Source organism: Erinaceus europaeus, chromosome 15, assembly GCF_950295315.1.
Source record: "Erinaceus europaeus chromosome 15, mEriEur2.1, whole genome shotgun sequence".
Lineage (NCBI taxonomy): Eukaryota > Metazoa > Chordata > Mammalia > Eulipotyphla > Erinaceidae > Erinaceus > Erinaceus europaeus.
The window spans coordinates 19,936,524-19,958,393 of record NC_080176.1 but is presented as its reverse complement, the minus strand read 5'-3'; the positions used below and the strand labels follow the sequence as shown (position 1 = coordinate 19,958,393).

Genomic DNA, 21,870 nt, shown 5'->3' with positions numbered 1-21,870 from the left:
CAGGAGGTGAAGCAGGTCTGCAAGTGTCTGTCTTCCTCTCCTCTCTCCATTTCTCTCTGTCCTGTCCAACAGTGATGGCATAATCAACAACAACAGTAATAACTACAACAATAAACCAATAAGGGCAACAAAAGGGAATAAATAAATACAATAAATGTAAAAAAAAGAAGTGTCCCTTAAAGATAAAGTGAACATGGGGCTGGGCATTGTTGCATTTGATCATCACACACAGGGACCTGTCCTCACCTGCAGGAAGGAAGCTTCTAGAGCAGGTCTCTCTCTCTCTGTCTCTCTCTCCCTCTCCATCCCTAGCTCCTGTTTCTTCTCAATTTATTTATTTTTTATATAAATTCTTTAAAAATTTTTTAAAAATATTTATTTATTTTCCCTTTTGTTGCCCTTGTTGTGTAGTTTTATTGTTGTGGTAGTTGTTGTTATTGATGTCATTGTTGTTAGATAGGACAGAGAGAAATGGAGAGAGGAGGGGAAGACAGAGAGGGGGAGAGAAAGATAGACACCTGCAGACCTGTTTCACCGCCTGTGAAGCGACTCCCCTGCAGGTGGGGAGCCAGAGGCTCAAACCGGGATCCTTAAGCCAGTCCTCGTGCTTCGTGCCATGTGCGCTTAACCCGAAGCACTACACCCGACTCCCTCTTCTCAATTTCTATCTGTCTCTATCCAAAAAAGAAAGCAAGGAAATAAAAGGGGGGAAAATTGGCTTCTGGGAGTGGTAGACTTGTCTTGCAGGCACTAAGCCCCAGTGATAACTCTGGTGGCAAAAATAAAATAAAAATAGAAGGAGGAGGAGAATGAGAAAAAGTAAGCATACAATTCACTGTCTTAGCTGGGACCTACTGAAGTAGTGAAGGGGCCAGGTTACTAGTATCTCCAGGGACAGGAGCACTCCCCCCAGGAGCCCAGCCACACGGGCCCCAGACTTGAAGACTGTCCTGCTCTAGTCTTTGATTACGTGGGGCTCTCCAGGTCTAGACTAAGGAATAGATGTGGAACCTTGTGGCTGTGTATGACCAACACTTCCCATGCTACCCTTGGTGCCAGGCCCTCAGCTTGTGTGCTCGGAGGTGGGAGGAGGGCACCTAAGGAGGCCTCCACACTTGTTCTCCCTCATGGCTTCTCCAGCCTTCTCCCCCCACATGAACCCACTCCAGGCTGCGCCCCCACCCAGGAGGGAGGCCACAGGGAGGACGTCTGGCCCCTGAGGCTTTCGGTGTCCTGCTCCTTGTCAGACCCCAGAAGCTGCTTTTAGTCCTTGAACCAGAACTGTGGCACTCCAGACCCCTCTCTGAGCCACAAAGCGTAGGAAGAATCCCCCGCCCCCACATTCATCTGACCAGCTCCCAGGCAACCCTCTCAGAATTTCCCGTAGCCTCTGAATGGAAGTGTCAGCTCCAACACAGGGGGCCGGGGGGGGGGGGGGGGGAACGTTCTCAGACTGTCCAGCCCAGGCCTGGTGTCTGATACCTGAGTCCTGAGGTCCTGGAAGACTAGATGTCTAGGCTGTGAGGACGCCCTGCAGGAGAACTTCACATTCCCACATCTTTCCCTCACAGAGCAGTTTTGGTTCGGGGATTGAAAGCAGCTTCTGGAGTCTGACAAGGAGCAGGACACCGAAGGCCTCAGGGGCCAGACATCCTCCCTGTGGCCTCCCTTCTGGGTGGGGGTGCAGCTGGAGTGGGAGCATAATGGGGGAGAAGGTCACAGAAGCCGTGAGGAAGAACAAGAGGGAAGCCTCCACAGATCAGCCCAGCATCGGTCTTGATTCCAGATGCCCTCTCTGGCTCTGAGAGCGCGTCCACACCAGGGTCCTAGGGACCTCAGAGCCCCCAGCCCTTCTGAGGGGCGACCAGTCTGAACACCCTGAGACCCAGACCTTCCATTTTCTCAAGACAAGCAGGAAATTGTTTTTTCAGGAAATCTGATTTTCAACAAATAAGGTTTTTTTCCCTCCTTCTCCTCCTCCTCCCCCTCCTCCTTCTCCTTCTTCTTCTTCTCCTTCTCTTCCTCCTCCTCCCCCTCCTTCTCCCCCTCCTCTTTCTTTTTTTTTGACCACCAGCATTTTCACTGGGGCTCAGTGCCTACACAGCTCCACTGCTCCCAATAGCAATTTCCCCTCTTTTTGCTCCTGATAGAGCGTGAGAGATAGAAATAGAGGGAGAGGGAGTCGTGTGGTAGCGCAGCGGGTTAAGTACACGTGGCACAAAGCGCAAGGACCGGTTAGGATCCCGGCTTGAGCACCCAGCTCCCCACGTACAAGGAAGTCGCTTCACACAAGCGGTGAAGCAGGTCTGCAGGTGTCTGTCTTTCTCTCCTCCTCTCTGTCTTCCCCTCCTCTCTCCATTTCTCTCTGTCCTATCCAACAACAACAACAACATCAATAACAACAACAGTAATAACTACAACAATAAAACAAGGGCAACAAAAGGGAAAATAAATAAATATTAAAAACTTAAAAAAGAAAAAAGAAAAGAAATAGAAGGAGAATGGAGAGAGAGAGAGAGAGAGAGAGAGAGAGAGAGCAAAATGCAGCATTGCTCCACTTTTCATGGAGCTCCCCCTCACAGGTGGGACTAGGAAGTTGAACCCAGGTCCCCTCACATGGTAACGGTGTGCTCTACGTGGTAAGCCACTGCCTGACCCCCTGATACAGATATTTATTTATTTATTTATTTGCCTCTAAGGCTGTCACTGGGGCTCAGTGCTGGCACTATGTATGAATCCATGGCTCCTGGAGGCAATTTTTTTCTTTTTTCCCCCCCTTTTCCATTTTATTCAATAGGACAGAAAGAAATTGAGAGGGGAGGAGAAGACAGAGAGGGAGAGAGAAAGATATACACCTGCAGTCCTACTTAGCCACTTATAAGGTGTCCCTGTTACATGTGGGGAGCGAGGGACTCAAACTTGGGTCCTTGTGCTTAGTAGTATACACATTTAACCAGGTGCACCACCGCCAACCTCCCCGATACAGATTTTCAATTGACACACAAAAGTGATTCTGATACATATTTCACCTTTTAGATTATTCTGTCTGGGTCCATGCAACCTCTATCCTCTCTAGTTGTCTTTCTGTGGCTTTGTTCTCTCGGGGGTGGGGACAGGGATAGACCCCTCTCACTTGTGTGGGCCCCATACCGGAGGTCCCAGTGAGAAAGAGATGGAGGGAGACCTTGGAGAATATGGAGAGGAGCACAAGCTCATAGTCCTTTGCTTTAGCTCAGGTCATGCCACCTCCCAGATTCCAGAATATTCCCTCCTTCTGAAGCAGACCCTGATCCACTGGGAAGCAGACTTCAGCTGCTTCTGAGAACTGTAAGAGTTGACCCACCAGACTCAGTCTGGTCTTCCAGATAGAGATCCTGTCAGATTTTCTCCAAGCCCTGAGAGCCCTACTTACCACCCAGTAAGATCCAAACTCCACAGGCCATCAATGAGCAGAGCACTGCAACGTGGAGCGGCTGGGTGCTCAGTGCTGGGGAGAGCTGAAACTGAGCCTTCAAGGGCAGGAGGAAGGGAAAGAAAGAAGGTCCTGTAACACAGGTCGAAGCCTTCTTGGGGAAGCCCCTCCCATTCTCCCACCCCCACTGCCACCAGAGGTCTGGCTTGCTTCTCCAAGACCTGGCTGTACCCCTGGACTGCTCCCTCCTAACCCTGAGCCCTGGCCAGTACCCAGCAGTCCTGGTAGCCATCTGGGGCTTCAGAACCAGACTGTCTGAGAGGAAAGGTGGGACATATTGTAAAGCATGTAGAAAGGGACAGACTGCCAGCTCAGATAACAATGGGGGGTGGGGGGAAGTGTAGGAGAGGGAGAGGCTGTGTGTGTGTGTGTGTGTGTGTGTGTGTGTGTTTGCCACCAGTTACAATGCTTGCACTACTCTACGATTTTGGCAGCCATTCTGCTCTCTCTCTCTCTCTCTCTCTCTCTCTCTCTATATATATATATATATATATATATATATATAAATATATATATATATTTATTTATCTTTAAAATTTTTTTATTATCTTTATTTACTGGACATAGACATCCACAAGTTGAGAGGGAAGGGGAGATAGTAGGGAGAGATAGAGAAACACCTGCAGCTCAGCTTCACCACTCGTAAAGCTTTCCTCCTGCAAGTGGGGACAAGGGCCTCAAACCCTGGTCCTTGCACACAGTAATTAATATGTATGCACCACCACCTAGCCCCATTCTTTCTTTCTTTCTTTCTTTTTCCAGGGTTATTGCTGGGGCTCGGTGCCTGCACCACGAATCCACTGCTCTTTGAGTCTATTTTTTCCCCTTTTGTTGTCCTTGTTGTTTTATCATTGTTGTGGTTATTATTATTGTTACCGATGTCATTGTTGTTGGATAGGACAGAGAGAAATGGAGAGAGGAGGGAAAGACAGAGGGGGGAGAGAAAGACAGACACCTCCCCCTCTCAATTTCTCTCTGTTCTATTGAATTAAAAATGGAAAAAGAAAGAAAAAGTTTAAGGGTACAGATCTGGTGGCCTAGCAGACTGGCAGGCTGTGTGATGTAAGTGGAGCACTGTTCTCAGTTCCACCCTAAGTCTGTTACTATGGAAACTGAATTCCAATATGGCAGGATCCACCAGGTTCATCAGCACTCAACCAACTGCCATAGTTACCAGGAAGTCTGCTGCCTCTGCTGCAAATTCCACGCAGTGTGTAGGCTTATTTCCCACCTCCCACTAGAGGGTAAAGTTGTAGACACAAGACTGTAAGGGGGCTGGAGCACTGATATTTTGTTGAACCTGCCCTCTTGTCATCCAATACAAGTTCTGTGTCTTAGGCTTTTATTTATTTATTTATTTATTTTTATTCTCCCCAATTGCGGTGTGAGGTGACTCTTGATCTTTTATAAGTGCATCTCTCTGTGTCCTTGTTGCTTGGATGCTGAACCTTTGTCCTTTGTTGTAGTGATTTGTCTGAAATCCAAGCCCCTTTCTACTGAGGTTTCTTATGTATGATGTGACATTCCTGTTACAGAGGTGAAGGAAGACGTACCAGTTTCACACACCATTGGCAAGAACTCAGACCTGGATGTGCAAGGGAGATAGCGGGATGGTTATGCAGAAAGACTCTCATGTCTGAGACTTTGAGGCATAAAGTTCAATCCCCCTGTACCATCATAAACCAGAGCTGAACAGTGCTCTGGGGCTGGGGGGCGGGGCGCGTGGAGGAAGACTCGTTTGGATTTTTCTATATTTATATTTTCTATGTCTATTCCAAGACTTTATATATTGAATTATTTTCATATTTTTGAGAAACATCTATTTATGCTTCATTGTGGAAAAGTTACAGACAATAAGTAACAACCACCTATTTTCTATACTTCCTCCAAATAATGAAGGTTAAAATAATAAGTGTTGAATGTTAAAGTTAAGTAATGTTACACTGACTCCTGTGCTAAATGTGAATATACACAGACCCGGGGTCAGATCAGTGGGGTAAGCAGTATTTATTTTTTGTATTTATATACTTTCTTCAAGTTTGGGAGCTATTCTCTGCCCTAGTCCAGCTCTCTAGGCCTATTATCAATTCTGACACCAGCTTCTCAGATAATATTTTTGGCCCACCTATCAAGCTCAAGGAAAAAAATCACTAAAGTCATGGGTCCCCAGGAACACACTTAAAATAGAATTTCTAGCTTCTTGCCATGCTGAAGTCCCTCTTCTCATCTGCTCTATTCCTACTTTCTGGTTCCTATTTATTAAAGATTTTTTTCCTGCCTCATAACTTACTGCCATTCAGACACCAAGTTGCAGATGATACTATGATTCCATCCTGAACTCCCTGGGTGGATGACCTCACCAATGTGCCCCAGAACCTCGCCTCTCCAGAATCCTACCCCACCAGGGAAATATAGAAACAAGCTGGGGGTATAGATCGACCTGCCAACACCCAGGTCCAGCAGAGAAGCAATTATAGAAGCCAGGCCTTCCACCTTCTGAAAACCCAAAAGAATTCTGGCCCATATCCCTAGAGGGGGGAGAAATGTTAGGGGAAGATAACTACAGGGTTCTGAAGACCAATTCCATCAAGACCCACAGAGAGAGGAGGGGGGAAAAACAAGAAAGGACATTTGAAAGTAGTAAGAGATGTAGGTGTGACTTAGAAAGGAAGAGATGGCAAGACATAGAAAAAATGGACATATTTATATATATCAACCAATATCTGAGAGCTTGGGAGAACTACTGTAGTTTCCGGTGGAGACTATGGGGACACAGAACTCTGGTGGTGGGGAGAATGGTATGGAATTATACCCATTATCTCATAATTGTGAAAATCGATATTATATCACTAATAAAAAATTTTAAAGCTAACCACTGTTAAAGATATATTTCTATCCCACCAGAGGCAACCGCTTTTCTGATTTCTCTCTTCTTTGATTAGCTTTGTCTGTTCATATGGAAGGATCCATGCATCATGCATTCTTCCACACAGGACAAAGCTGGGGTCCACTCACATCATCACATTTATCTGTCACCTGTTCTCTTTTCTGCTCACTAGTAAATCCATTGTCTGCAATTATCAGCTTGGGTATCCATTCCCCTCCTGATCTATTCTTTACTTATTATTTTTTTTTATCAAAGCACTGCTTAGCTCTGGCTTGTGGTGGGGTGGTTCAGGGGATAGAACCTAGGACCTAGGAAACTCAGGCATGAAAGGTTTTTTTCTTTTTTTCTCCTCCAGGATTATTGCTGGAGCTCAGAGACCTGCAGGGGAATTGCTTCACAGATGATGAAGCAGGTCTGCAGGTGTCTATCTTTCACCCCCTTTTTGTCTTCCCCTTCTCTCTTCATTTCTCTCTGTCCTACCCAACAACAACTACAACAACAAAAATAACTACAATGACAATAAAAAACAAGGGAAACAAAAGGGGAAATAAATAAATATTTAAAAAGATATTCACTACCAGTGTAACAGTCCTACAAAAAAATACTAAAGGGACTTCAATAAAAGGAAATTTTGAATGTTCTCTCTCTCTCTCTCTCTCTCCACCCCTTATCAAAAAAAAAAAGAAAAAAAGAAAGAAAGAAAGAAAAGAAAAGGAAAGAAAAAGAAACAAAGCAAGGGAACAAAAGCAAAGTCAAATGAAGAAAAGCTTTTGGTCTCACACTTCAAAATGTGGTTATTAAGGAGGTTTGGGGGTGGCAGTGTGTGGGTTGCAAAGGTGGCAAGTATTCAGTGGACTTTGGTGGGAGCATATTGGTGCTTTGGTGGGGGAGTGAAGTGTGGTAACACATTTTGAAGAGGTGAGAAGTTGTACTTCTAAAAAATCAGTCTTGAAAGCCAAGAATAAACTATTATACAAATTAAGTAAAATACAGTTCTTTAAAGATTGTGAAATACTTAATGATGGCATTAATTATTTTAAGTACATAGGTGACTTATTTATAGCAGTTAAAATGTAGATTAAATGTCAAGTCTAGAAACTGCAGTTTTGTAAACAAAAAATATTAAGTCAATTTATTTGAGTTGACATTTAACAAGCAGAGGACATTAGAAAAAGCATGCAGACATATGGTCTTGTTGTAGAGAGTAGGGCTAGAGTTGACTTTGAGCTATTTTGATCTGTAGAGTGTCAAGGTCAAGTAGAACAACAGTCTCCCTCTTGTACCAAGGGGTCTTGAGCAGACAGCACCTGATCTATGAATTCCAGATCCTGTGGACCTGTCATCTTTGCGTTGTGTCTCAAATCTCAAAATCATTATTGATTATCTTCCTCAAACCCCAAGCTTAACGTTCTCTTTGTTTTCTTCACCTTCTCCCTATCTGCCTTTCAGACACAATCCTGAATGACAGCCTATTGCATATAACATCTTTAATTGTGGAGTGCCCTGCACGAGCAAGATTTGAGGCTAACATATAGCTGACTTCAAGCAACTGCAAAGGGTTCAAACTTTGCCTCAGTTGTATCACTTGCCTCAGCAATTCTTTTAGTTCTCACTTCTTTCTAAAGAACAAGGAGGACAAATGTCAGAAAGATGTTCAAATGGTGGTGTGAACCACACACTGGCTTGAAAATGTCTTTTTTTTTCCCAGACTGAGTACTGAAGTGACCAAGACTTGGACTTTCTCAGCAGCTGTTTTGGATAATGTTCTTCAAACATGGGGCATCCTCAGACTGCCTCCCAGGGATTTCATCAACTCTAAGTGAACATTCACAAAGTTCATGATATTATGATTTATAATAGGAACTCTATATAGTTTTTTTTTGTCTCCATTTCTGGCACAGAATTCCTTAGGCTTGCAAGTCCTGGGCTTGGCCGCTGAGGTATCTCCCTGAGCCCTAGTGCAGAATTCCTAAAATCCTCCAATTTCCTAAGTAATGAGATATCTTTTAATGAGAAAGCACCCAAAGATGGAAACTTTGCCATTTGAGTCAACTGCATGACTAGAGTGTTAGAACTTCCTTTTTTTCTTTTAAGTATTTTATGTATTTATTGGATAGAAACAGAGAGCGATTGAGAGGGTTGGTGAGAGGGACGGTGAGGGAGAGAGACAGAGAGACACCTGCAGCACTGCTTTACCACTTGCAAAGATTTCCCTCTGCAGATGGGGACCTAGGGCTCAAACCCAGGTCCATGTACATTATAACATATGCACTTAACCAGGTGCACCACCACCCGGCCCCAAAAGCTGGAACTTTGATCCTGGAGCTTGAGATTGGTCCAATCATGCCTATATAACATGGCATCCACAAAAAGCCCAAGAGAATGGCATTTCTGAGACCGTCTGAGCTGGTGAGCATATGGGGAGGCCACAACATGAATCAAGTACAAAGGAATCTATTAATAAATTGATCTTCACAAGAGGATCTCCACCTACATAATCACTAAAACTGAGTCGTGGATTAACTGAGTTGTGCAAGACATTTTCCAATACACTCAAAGATCCTCTTGAATCTTCCGTTAGAAAAAAAAAAAAAAAAAACCTGTCCAAAATGGCAATGACCTTCCTTGCTTGCTTCAATGTATAGATAGCACTGAGTTATAAAGCACACTGTCTGTGACTGTGTTGTAGAATTCCTTAAATACGGAGTAGGGCACCAAAGTAAAAATCTCTGGGTTGAGGGCGAGGGCAGAAGTTCAGATTCACTGGGGGGGGGGGGGGGAGTGCGGGGGGAGGATAGGATAGGACACAGTCTTTTGGTGGTGGGAATGGTATTTATGTACACTCCTATTAATTTGTAGTCATATATATCACTATTTAATTAATATGAGAGGGGAAAAAATTATTGAATGTCTCAAACTTTTCAATGCACAGACCATAGGCTGAGTCTTTGTTATGTTGACTCTCTTAAAAGCTTAGATCAGGGAGAACAGAAGCAGCTGGTGGCACAGCTATACACAGATAATGTCAAAAATAAATATAAACTATGGTGCCATAATTTATATTTATAATTTATAATTTATATTTATATAAATATAAATTATGGTGATGTGTGTATGATACAGCAAATCCTAGCAAAGGAATATTTCAAAGTTAACCCAACTGCCAAATAATACGATTATAGCAATAACTATTGCTCTCTTAACCCTAAGACATCAGGAACCGCCCACTTCCTCTATAGAGCCTATATTTCCCCCAGTCCTGGAACCTTTAGGGTGGGGCTCACTTTCCTGCATGCTTCTCTCAATTCATATCAAATGATATTGCATCTGCTGATCCCAACCTAATCAACACAACGAGTACCACCTCAGCATGCTTCACTTCAGACTGTGTCCAGAGACTTCAGGCGAGGATTATCAACCCTTCGGCCTCATTACTTGGGTGAGACCTTTCCTTTCATAGCGTTCTCTAATTCCATAACAGGTGGTTCACTTCCTAACAAAGTCCCAAAATCTAGATATAGACCAGGTTCCATGAGACGGAGCATATGTTCACATGTATCCATAAATTAGGGCAAAATATATACCTGAAAGCAAAAGTACACAATAGTCTGCAATGAGTCAGTATAAAGCTCCTAATGAAATAGTGTTTACTTAGACTTAGATACCCTCCTCACCTACTTCCTGTTACACTTCCCTCACTTGCTCCAAAGCTAACCTTATCAAAGCAAAAGCTGAATAAGGGCAAGAGACTGGCAGCTATCTACAAAACAGAGAATTCTCCCTACCCCAACTCTTCATCTGCACTATTCCAGCCTCTAGGTTCATGATTAGTCAACAACTTGTTTGGCTTTATATGTTAACTCTTTTCAGCCACCAGATTCCAGATGCTACCATGATGTCAGCCGGACTTGCCTGGACAGACAACCCCAACAATGTGTCCTGGAGCCCCACTTCCCCAGAGCCTGCCCCCCTAGGGAAAGAGAGAGGCAGGCTGAGAGTATAGATCAACCTGTCAATGCCCATGTTCAGTGGGGAAGCAATTACAGAAGCCAGACCTTCCACCTTCTGCATCCCACAATGACCCTAGGTCCATACTTCTGGAGGGATAAAGAATAGGAAAGCTATCAGGGGACAGGATGGGATACAGAGTTCTGATGCTGGGAATTGTGTGGAGTTGCACCGCTCTTATCCTATGGTTTTGTCAGTTTCCTTTTTATAAATAAATAACAAATAAATAAATAAAATTTTAAAAAAGAATTCCTTAAATAAAAGTTGTCTTATTCCCATATATATATAGTTATATATATATATATAGTTATATATATAATGTTTAAAAAATATATATATAATGTTTAAAATCTCAACACCAGGACATTTTTTTTTACAAACTTTATCATTATTCAACATTTTTTTTTACAAACTTTATTTAGGAACATGAAAAGGACGTGCCTAGAGAGGCACGTGGTAAAGATGGCAGCATGGCCAAGAAGCTGGGCTCTTTTATGCACTTCTGCATTCCTACCTCCACTTCTTTATTTTCTTTTTACAAGTTATTTTTATTTGTTTTGGATAGAGACAGAGAAATTGAGAGGAAAGGGGAGACAGAGAGGGAGAGAAAGAGACACCTGCAGAACCATTTCATGGCTCAGGAAGCTTCTCATCTGCAGGTGGAGACTGGAGGCTTGAACCTGGGTCCTTGTGTACTGTAATGCATGCATTGCTTGGTCCCCTTCACTTCCTTTTTAAGCTACACCTACGTCTATTACCACTTCTGGGTGTTCCTCATTATTTCTCTTCCCTCTTGTTATGGAAAATAGATGAGCACAGAGTACACACCCTCCTGATTTCCCCTGTGTGGATATTTTAATCTATGTGCCTGGTGGAGAATTGTCTTTCCTCTGTGATATGCACACATATAGCGTAAGACTCCATTTCCTTTGTGCTTGCTCTCCTGGCAAAACAGTGGCTGTAGTCGCTACCCCTCCTCCCCTCCACATTCCTAAGCTAATAGGCCAGAGACAAAGATGCTAAAAGATAAAGATAACTAGGGAGGAACACAGCCATCTCAGGACTGATACACAGCAGGCACTAGGCCTTCTCTTCTCTGCCCATACCAAGGCCACAGATAAGAAGCATGTATAGCAATTACGTGAAAGATTGCCTTTGTCTGTTTCTGCCTACTTTGCAATAGTGAAATAAACCTGCTCCCTCCATCCCTTTGGGGGAAGGGGATGGCAGTAAAACTGTGGGTTTTTCCAAGGTGCGGGAGAACTTCCCGGAGTGATCCGGAGTCTCCTACACACCTGTCATAAAACTCCTCTCTTTCACCAAGAACCGGCTCTAGTCTTGTGCTTTGGGGATCATTTCTGCAACACTCTCAGGTAAGGGAAACGAAAGGTCTGACTTTCTCAGGTGTTCTCCACATTCTCTTCCCTCTCAGGAAGCAAAAGCAAGTCACAAAAGTTCTGGGTCCTGGCGGAACTGGGTTTTAGGATACTCTGGTCCTAATCTTCCCTTAACAGACTGAGTACAAAACTTGTGGAATCTAATGCTATTTCCACGTCTATATATATATCCAGTTAAGTTGTAGAGCATCCAGTTGGTGACAGAGAAGTCTTGGTGACAGGAAAAGTTTGTACACATGCACATGGACTCTCTCCCTCTCTCATTGTGGGTCATCCTAGGGCTCTCTGTCTCCCTGGCCACTGGCAGTGGAGACCGGGGTGGCCCCTGAGGGCCCTCTGGGGCCCTGGCGAAGCAGGTAGAGTGTGCAGAGAGGAAGGAAACACACAACCAGCTCCGGGAGAAGCCTCATGGATGACTTGTTTATTAAGAGATACAAGCGGGTGGAGGGTAGATAGCATAATGGTTATGCAAACAGACTCTCATGCCTGAGACTCCAATGTTCCAGGTTCAACCCCCCGCACCACCATAAGCCAGAACTGAACAGTGTTCTGGTAAAAAAAAAAAAAAAAAAAAAAAAGAGATACAAGCAAGTAGATACACCCAAGGTTCAGAAAGAAGGTTGAGGTAATCATTAATCTACACACAATGCATACTTACATCTTGACCTACCAAGAATGTGATCACAAATGGAAAGTTAGCGTATAAGGTCTGGTCATGAGCTCACCATGCCTAGGTAGGCTTTTTTCTCTAAGGGTAAATTACAAGCACCTCAGGGCAGGGGAAAGGGGGTGGTTGATCAAAGTCAGGATATTTGTGGTGGGTTTCAGTTGGCCATACATGGTAATTTATGATTTTTGTTCAAAAGGAATGAGAAAGCATATACAGGAAAGTTCCCAGTCTGAAAAAGACTCTCCATCACAAGTTCATGAGGTCGGGGGACATGCCTCCGGCCCCTCATGAAAATAATGGCTTGGACTTCCTAGACAGTGGTCCCTTTCCCCATATCTCTTTATCTTTCTTTGGAGACCAAGTCTTCAGAATCATGGGCTGCTGTCAGAATCGGGGTTTTTTAGAACATCCCTGTGCCGCGGACCACTCAGTGGACAAGCAGCAGGAGGGTCAGGGGTCTTGAAGGCAACCTCCCAGGTGGGTCAGGAGCCGGTGAGGGAGAACAGACAGACACCACACTCCAATGGAGGGTGAATCTGGACTCGTTTTAATAGTGAAACTGCATTAGCTTTTATACTTTTTTCAGGTTGCCTAAGCAACCAGCTCATAAAGAAGTAACAATAGTCTTGTGGCTTTGGCAGGCTACATGTTATTCCCCCATAACTGTAAAGAATGGGTACAATACTTTGTATCGTTCTGTTCCCAGGGGAGGTCATACCCAGAATTGTTTTAGACTTTTGCTGAGGGCTATCTCTACCATTAATCTTCTATGGGGGCGTACAGATCTTTGCCTAGTCGTGGACCACTGCTCATCTAGGTCTGGTACAGTTTAACTATTAATCTTTCTTTGTTTCAATAAGTCAACTTGTACCTGGGAGGCCTCAATCTCTGTATTGTTTCTATGAGGGGCAAGTCATAACATGACTTGTTTTGTCCGTCTATGTTGACCCACCTTCTCCACTTTCAATAATGTAACTTTCAAATATGCTCCTGTGTAAGGGAGAGGGGGTGCTTCTGACTCTCCATTCCCACCAGGCACTGCCAAAGCATTATTAATCAATTGTGACAGTATAATTGTTTGTAGCAATAACGGGGGGAGAATGCGTCGACCCATTCCCGTCCTTCTGCCCAGCTTCTTTGAAGTCTGAATTCAGGTCCAGAGGAGATGACTTTGTCAGTCTCTCTGGTGGTCGTGACGGGGCGGCGCATCCCTGGTTCATGGAAATGTGATCTGGGAAAATCAAAGAACAAGCAATCCTGAAGTGGCCGCTGAGGTTGCCTAGTAAGTGTAAGAGTTACTGGAGTGGGGCCAGAGGTACAGGGCTTCCTCCCCGGCACCTCTAGGTGAAGGAGCTGAGCTGACACTGGGAGCTGGGCTAGGCACTGGGTTCACAAGAGCTACTCAAATGTCAAAACTAAATTTGCAAAGAAAGACCATGAAGCAGAAACTCACAGCCCCACCCCATTCCCACTTGCCCTTTCTCTTCAGGGCAAACAGCAACACTTCAGACCAATATAACAAGCTTTGTTTTAAGGACAAACACAGAAAACTCGCCTTGAGCTGGGCCAGATGGGCTGATGGCCCCAAGCAAGGCTGACTTGGGGCCCTCACAGCTCCCTGGCTCAGAGACCCCTCTTTGCTGCCCCCTGCAGCCAAAATGTGAGAGATCAGGCTGGCTCCTCAAGGCTGTAGCCCAGGAGCCTTGAGGAACTCAGCAGTGGGAGGCAGGGTTGTAGAAGGCCACGCCTTTGGGAGGCTTGCCAATCTAGCTAGGGAACTGTGATTCTCTCCACATCTTTTTTTTTTTTTTTAATATACGGATCTTTTTTTTTAAATAATCTTATTTATTTATTTATTTATTTATCTTCCCTGTTGTTGCCTTTGTTTTTTCATTGTTGTCATTGTTAGGACAGAGAGAAATTGAGAAAGGAGGGGAAGAAAAAGATAGACACCTGCAGATCTGCTTCACCACCTGTGAAGGGACTTCCCTGCAGGTGGGGAGCCAGGGGCTCAAACCAGGATCCTTGTGCTGGTCCTTGGGCTTTGCGCCACCTCCGCTTAACCCGCTGCACTACTGCCCGACTCCCGATTCTCTCCACATCTTACCTTGTGCAAGCACCTGGGTTCAAGTCCCCACTTCCCACCTGCAGGAGGGAAACTCTACAAGCTGTGTAGCAGTGCTGCAGGTGTCTCCCCTACTCTTTCTTTCTCTCACCCTCTTTGCATAACCGTTATGCTATCTACCCCTGCCCCATTTTTTTTTTTTTTTGCCAGAGTACTGCTCAGCTCTAGCTTATGGTGGTGCAGGGAATTGAACCTGGGACTTTGGAGCCTCAGGCATGAGAGTCTCTCTGCATAACCGTTATGCTATCTACCCCTGCCCACTTTCTCTCACCCTCTATCAAAACCCTACCACACACCTGAAAGCTGTGGCCAGCCAGTTTTCAGAAGCAGCCAGTAGGGGGCGCAGTCTGGTTTAGATTGGGCCCCAGAGTGGAGCTTCCAAAATTCCCCCCCCTTCTCTCTGGGGGCTTGTCTAAATTGGGAGCTGCATGACCCAACTCAGGAAACCACACCCCCCCCCAACTACCTACCTGCCCTCTCCCACCTCCCAGGGGCTGGCCTGACCTACTGTTCCAGGGACAGCCCGGACTGAATGGCTTGAGGGTAGGTGGCCTCCTCTGAGCCAGCCCTGCCCAACAAGAAGATCCCACAGAACTGGGTGTGCCTTGAAGCCCCTAACCCCAAGAGGGGAAGAGGTAGTTGCAAGGTTCAGATCTCTCTCTCTCTCTTTCACACACACACACGTAATGCAAGGAGCCAGCCCAGGGCAAGATCCTAGATGGAGGCGCCCTTCTCCCAACGCTGCAGTCAGGTTGTGGCATCCCCAGTCCCAGCCCTGCATGGCAGCCAGTGACGACTTTCCTGTGGCTTCCTTCTCCATTACAGAGAAGTTATACATCTACGTGAAAGAAAACTACCAGATGGTTTCACTCATATGTGAAATCTAGAGAACTGATGTGCATGAAGTGGCAACACACAAACCAACAAACCAGTAGTAAACAAGCTAATTTCTAGGACTTTGTGAGAATTATGCTGGTTATCATTGGGAGGGTGGGGGACAGAGAACTCTGGTGGTTGTGGTGTGGAATCTTACAGTCTTGTAAACCACTGTTAATCACAAATAAGAAGTGGTTTGAAAAATAAAGAAATGTAAGCAGTCAATCAGTCTGTGCGTCTCTCTCTCTCTCTCTCTCTCTCTCTCTCTCTCTCTCCCTTCAAGACCTAGTTTCTAAATGCTTGGTAGGAGTCCCCTTTTCCTCTCAAAGATGGCTGCCTCTCTCTTAGAATTTCAACAGAACCCTTTTCCCTGAAAGACTACATATTCTTCCACTGACTTCAATCCCAGACAGCCTCTCTGCTTCTTTTTTTTCTTAATCTTTTTATCATCTTTTTTCTAATTTTCTTTATTGGGGGATTAATGTTTTACATTTGACAGTAAATACAATAGTTTGTACATGCATAACATTTAAGAGTTTCCCACATAACAATACAACCCCCACTAGGTCCTCTGTCTTCCTTTTCCAGGACCTGTACTCCCCCCACCCCCACCCCAGAGTCTTTTACTTTGGTGCAGTACACCAACTCCAGTCCAGGCTCTGCTTAGTGTTTTCTCTTCTGATCTTGTTTTTCAACTTCGGCCTGAGAGTGAGATCATCCCATATTCATCTTTCTGTTTCTGACTTATTTCACTTAACATGATTTCTTCAAGCTCCATCCAAGATGGGCTGAAAATGAATGGTGAAATCACCGTTTTTAATAGCTGAGTAGTATTCCATTGTGTATATATACCACAACTTTCTCAGCCACTCATCTGTTGTTGGACACCTGGGTTGCTTCCAGGTTTTGGCTATGACAAATTGTGCTGCTATGAACACAGGTATACACAGATCTTTTTGGATGGGTGTGTTGGATTCCTTAGGATATATCCCAGGAGAGAAATTTCAGGATCATAGGGTAGGTCCATTTCTAGCCTTCTGAGAGTTCTCCAGACTGTTATCCACAGAGGTTGGACCAATTGACATTCCCACCAGCAGTGTAGGAGGGTTCCTTTGACCCCACAACCTTTCCAGCATTTGCTGCTGCTACCTTTTCTGATGTATGACATTCTCACAGGAGTGAAGTGGTATCTCATTGTTGTCTTTATTTGCATTTATCTGACAATCAAAGACTTGAAGCATGTTTTCATGTGTTTCTCGGCCTTTTGGATCTCTTCTGTGGTGAATATTCTGTCCATGTCCTCTCCCTATTTTTGGATGGGGTCATTTGTTTTATTGTTGTTGAGTTTGGCAAGCTCTCTATATAGTTTGGTTATTAGCCTCTTGTCTGATGCATGGCATGTGAAGATCTTCTCCCATTCTATGAAGGTTCTCTTTGGGTAGTAGTTTCTTTTGCTGTGCAGAAGCTTTTTAATTTTATGTAGTCCCATAGGTTTATACTTGCCTTAGTCTTTTTTGTGATTAGATTAGTTTCATTGAAGATGTCTTTAAAATTTATGCAGAAAAGAGTTCTGCCAATATTTTCCTCTAAGTATCTGATAATTTGTGATCTAACATCCAAGTCCTTGATCCACTTGGAATTTACTTTTGTATTTGGTGAAATATAGTGGTTCAGTTTCATTCTTCTGCATGTTTCAACCCATTGTTTCCAACACCATTTGTTGAAGAGACTCTGCTTTCCCCATTTAATAGTTTGGGCACCTTTGTCAAAGATTAGATTCCATAGATGTGGGGGTTTACTTCTGGGCTCTCAATTCTATTCCACTGGTCAGTGTGTCAATTCATGTTCCAGTACCAAGCAGTTTTGATGACAATGGCCCTATAATACAATTTGAGATCTGGGAGTGTGATGCCTCCAGTTCTGTTCTTCTCAAGATTGTTTTGGCAATTCTAGGTCTTTTCTTGTTCCAGATAAACAATTGCATCATTTGTTCTATTCTCTTAAAAAATGTTATTGGGATCTTGATGGGGATAGCATTAAATTTGTATATGGCTCTGGGTAGTATATTCATTTTAATGATGTTAATTCTTCCAACCCATGAATATGGAATATCTTTGCACTTCTTTTAAATTTTTTTAAAAATTTATTTAAAAAGGAGACATTAACAAAACCATAGGGTAAGAGGGGTACAACTCCACGCAGTATCTTTCCCCTTCTTTTTTTTTCACATGAGGAAATGCATTTATTTAATTTTTTTAATAAAAATATATATTTTTTTATTTCTTTCTTGGGGAATTAATTTTTTACATTCAACAGTAAATACAATAGTTTGTACATGCATAACATTCCCCAGATTCCCATTTAACAGTGCAACCCCCACTATGTCATCTTTCCCCTTCTTTATGTCTTTTTATATTTCCTTGAGTAGTGACTCATAATTTTTAGCATACAGTCTTTCACTTCTCTGGTTAGGTTTATTCCTAGATATTTTATTATTTTTGTTGCTGTAGTAAAAGAAACTGATTTCTGGATTTCATCATCTTCTAACTTAGTGTCTGCATAGAGGAATGCCACTGACTTTTGAATGGTAATTTTGTAGCCTGACACCTTACTGTATTGCCTGATGATTTCCTATATTGAGGAATTTTCCATCTATTCCCATTTTTTTGTAGCGTTTTGATCATAAAGGGATGTTGGATTTTGTCAAAGGCTTTCTCCACATCTATTGATATGATCATATGGTTTTTGGTCTTGCTTTTATTGATGTGGTGGATCACATTGATTTATTTATGTATATTAAACCAACCTTGCATCCCTGGGATAAACCCCACTTGGTCATGATAAACAATCTTTTAATATACTGCTGTATCTGGTTGGCTAGAATTTTGCTCAATATTTTAGCATCTATGTTCATCAGAGATATTGATCTGTAGCTTCCTTTTTTGGTTGTGTCCCTGTCTGTTTTTGGTATCAGAGTGATGTTGGCTTCATAGAAGCTGGCAGGGAGTATTCCAGTGTCTTCAATCTTCTGGAAGACTTTAAAAGTAGAGGTATTAGTTTTTCCTTGAAGGTTTTGTAGAATTCATTTGTAAAACCATCTAGTCCAGGGCTTTTATTCTTGGGAAAGTTTTTGATAACTATTTCAATTTTGTTAGCTGTGATGAGCCTGTTCATATTATCTAGTCCCTCTTTATTTAATTTTGGAAGTTCATAGGTATCTAGGAAATTGTCCATTTCTTCCAGGTTCTCTAGCTTAGTGGCATATAGTTGTTCATCGAAGCCTCACATGATATATTGAATTTCTGCGGTGTCTGTCGTGATATCTTCTCTTTCATTTACAATCTGATTTATTTGGGTCTTCTTCCTTTTTTGTTCTGTGAGTCTGGCTAAAGGTTTGTTGATTTTGTTCACTCTTTCAAAGAACCAACATTTACTTTCATTGATCTTTTGTATGGTTTTCTTATATTCAGTGTTATTTATTTCTGCCCTAACTTTAGTTATTTCTGTCCTTCTGGCTGTTTTAGGGTTCCTTTGTTCTTCTTCTTCTAAGTCTTTAAGGTGTGCAATCAGGTTGTTTATTTGTACTTTTTCTTGTTTCCTAATGTGTACTTGTGAACTTACCTCTCTACTGCCTTATCTGTGTCCCAAATATTTTGATAGCTTGTGTCTTCATTTTCATTGAGCTCTTGAAACATTTTGATTTCTTGATTTCCTCTTTGACCCAGTCATTGTTAAGAAGTGTACTGTTGAGCTTCCACATTTTGGGACTATTACTAATCTTTAGTTGATTGTTAAGTGTTAGTTTAATTCCACTGTGGTCTGAGAAGACACTTGGGATGATTTCAGTGCTGTTGAATTTTTTGATGCTGTCTTTGTGGCCTAACATATGGTCTATCCTTGAGAATGACCCATGTGGACTTGAGTAAAATATGTATTCCAGTTTCTTGGGATAAATAACTCTGAAAATGTCCAATAGTTCTAGTTTATCTATCTAGTTCTAGTTTATCTATCTCCTCATTTAGCTCCATCATGTCTTTATTGATTTTATGCCTGGATGATCTGTCAAGTTGAGAGAGTGGGGTGTTGAAGTCCCCTACTATGACTGTGTTGCTGTTAATATATTTCTGTAGCTCTTTTAGTAGATGTTTGATATATTTAGATGGCTTCTCATTGGGTACATAGATGTTAATAATTATTAAGTCCTCTTGATTGACTGATCCACTGAGCAGTAAGTAGTGTTCATCCCTATTGTTTTTTAATTTTATTTATATTAAAGTCTATCATGTCAGATATGAGAATATTTGTTCCTTTTTGTGGGCCATTGGCTTGTATGATAGTTTTCCATCCTTTCACTTTGAGTCTGCGTTTGTCTTGTTGATTTAGGTGGGTTTCCTGTACACAGCATATCAGTAAGTTGTGTTTTCTGATCCATCTTCCTACTCTGTGCCTTTTAACAGATGAATTCAGGCCATTGACATTTATTGATATCAAAGATTGGAGATATTTTAACACCATTCTTGTAAAGCTTTAGGGTGTTCTGATATATGGCATATTTATGGTGGTCTGTCTATAGGAGAACTTTCAGAACTTCTTTCAGGGCAGGCTTGGTGATAGTTGATTCTTTCAACTGTTGCTTGTCTGAGGAGGTTATTATGCTTCCACCTAGTCTGAATGACAATCTAGCAGGATACAGTAGTCTTGGTTGAAAGTCTTTCTCATTGAGCACTCGATAGATATCTTGCCATTCTCTTCTGGCCTGTAGTGTTTGTGTGGAGAAGTTTGCTACTAATCTTATGGGTTTTCCTCTGTAGGTGACTCTTTGTTTTTCTCTTGCAGCCTTCAGGATCCTTTCTTTATCCTTATTTCTTTTCCACTCTAAATATAATGTGTCTTGGTGTCTTTAAGTCTGGGTTAACTTTGTTTGGGACCTTCTGGGCTTCTTGAACCTTCATGTATTTGATGTTGTCTAGACTAGAGAAGTTTTCAGCTATTATGTCTTGAAGAATGCTTTCTTCCCCTCCCTCTCTTTCTTCCTCTGGTAAGCCAATAATGAGTATATTATTTATTTTGAAGTCATCTCATATGTCTCTGTTGTTTTCAGTATCTCTTAATCTCTTTTTAAGATGTCTTACTTCTTTTTTTAGTTGTCTCTTATTTGTCCTTGATCTTGCAAATTCTGTCTTCAGCCTCATTGATTCTATTCTCTCTCCCCTCTACTGTTTTTGGGAGTTCGTCAATTTTGTTAGCCTGTTCTGATACTATTTTAGCTTGTTCAGCTATTTGTATTCTTAGTTCAGCTATTTCAGCTTTCAGCTTTCTAATAACCAGATTCTCATTTGTTGTTTCTGCATTTTTATGACAATTCTTTCAAACTCTTTACTCACACTAGTAACTATTTTTATAACTAATGTTTGGATGTGATGTTGACCTCATTATTTTGTGCTTCAACCTTTGGGAGGCTTTTAGCTGGACTCTTGTCCTGGTTCATTTCTCTAGTATTTCTTCGTGTTGGTTTAACCATTCTATATAGTATGTTATGGGGTCCCTCTCTCAGTACTTTTCAAATTACTGATCACTCTTGCCTGAATTGACTTGAGTCTAAGTAAGGTACTTAAAGAGTTCACAGTTGTGGAAATTAACAGTTGTTTCAATATTATTTCAATCTCTAAGTTAGAGCACAGTGGCTGTTAAAGCCTCTTTTGTTCTTTTTCTTCCCTGTAGGTTATGGGAGCATGAGGTCCTTAGTTCAAACCCTGGCAGCACATATACCAGAGTGATGACTGGTTCCTTCTCTCTCTCTCTCTCTTCCTCTCTCTCTGTCTCTGTCTCTCTTTCTCTCTCTCTCTCCTATCATTTCTCATAAATAAATAAAATCTTTTTAAATTTTTGAAAAAAAAAGAAATATGGTGAAGGGGCCAGGTGGTGGCTTACCTGGTAGAGTGCACATGTTACCATGGGCTCTGTCCCCTCCTGCACTGAGAAAGTTACAGGAGTGGGGTAGAGCATTCCTACAGGTGTCTGTCATTTCTCTCTCTCTCTCTCTCTCTCTCTCTCTCACACACACACACACACACACACACACACACACACAACATCTTTTTTTTTGCCTCCAGGGTTATTTCTGGGGCTCAGTGACTACACTGTGAATTCACTGTTCCTGGAGGGAATTTTTTTACCTTTTGTTGCCCTTGTTGTTTATCGTTGTTGTTGTTGTTACTATTATTGTTGTTATTTCTGTCATTGTTATTGGGTAGGACAGAGAGAAATTGAGAGAGATGGGGAAGACAAAGAGGGAGAGAGAAAGATAGATGCCTGCAAACCTGCTTCACAGCCTGTGAAGCAACACCCCTGCAGGTGGGGAGCTGGGGGCTGGAACCAGGATCCTTAAGCCAGTCCTTGCACTTTGGCACCACATGCACTTAACCCACTGCGCTA

The 21,870-nt window shown here is 42.7% G+C and overlaps 1 protein-coding gene across 2 annotated transcripts in view; it reads right to left on the bottom strand.

The window, feature by feature from the left end:
- LOC103119753 (integrin alpha-D) overlaps positions 1-3,510 on the bottom strand; it is a 38,153-nt gene extending 34,643 nt beyond the window's left edge. For both annotated transcript variants that reach the window (XM_060173109.1, XM_007530076.2), the window contains exon 1: positions 3,413-3,510. In XM_060173109.1, the coding sequence (XP_060029092.1) occupies positions 3,413-3,443 (31 nt within the window). In that variant the 5' untranslated portion in view covers positions 3,444-3,510. The remainder of the gene's footprint in view (positions 1-3,412) is intronic.
- Between the last annotated feature and the right edge of the window lie 18,360 nt (positions 3,511-21,870).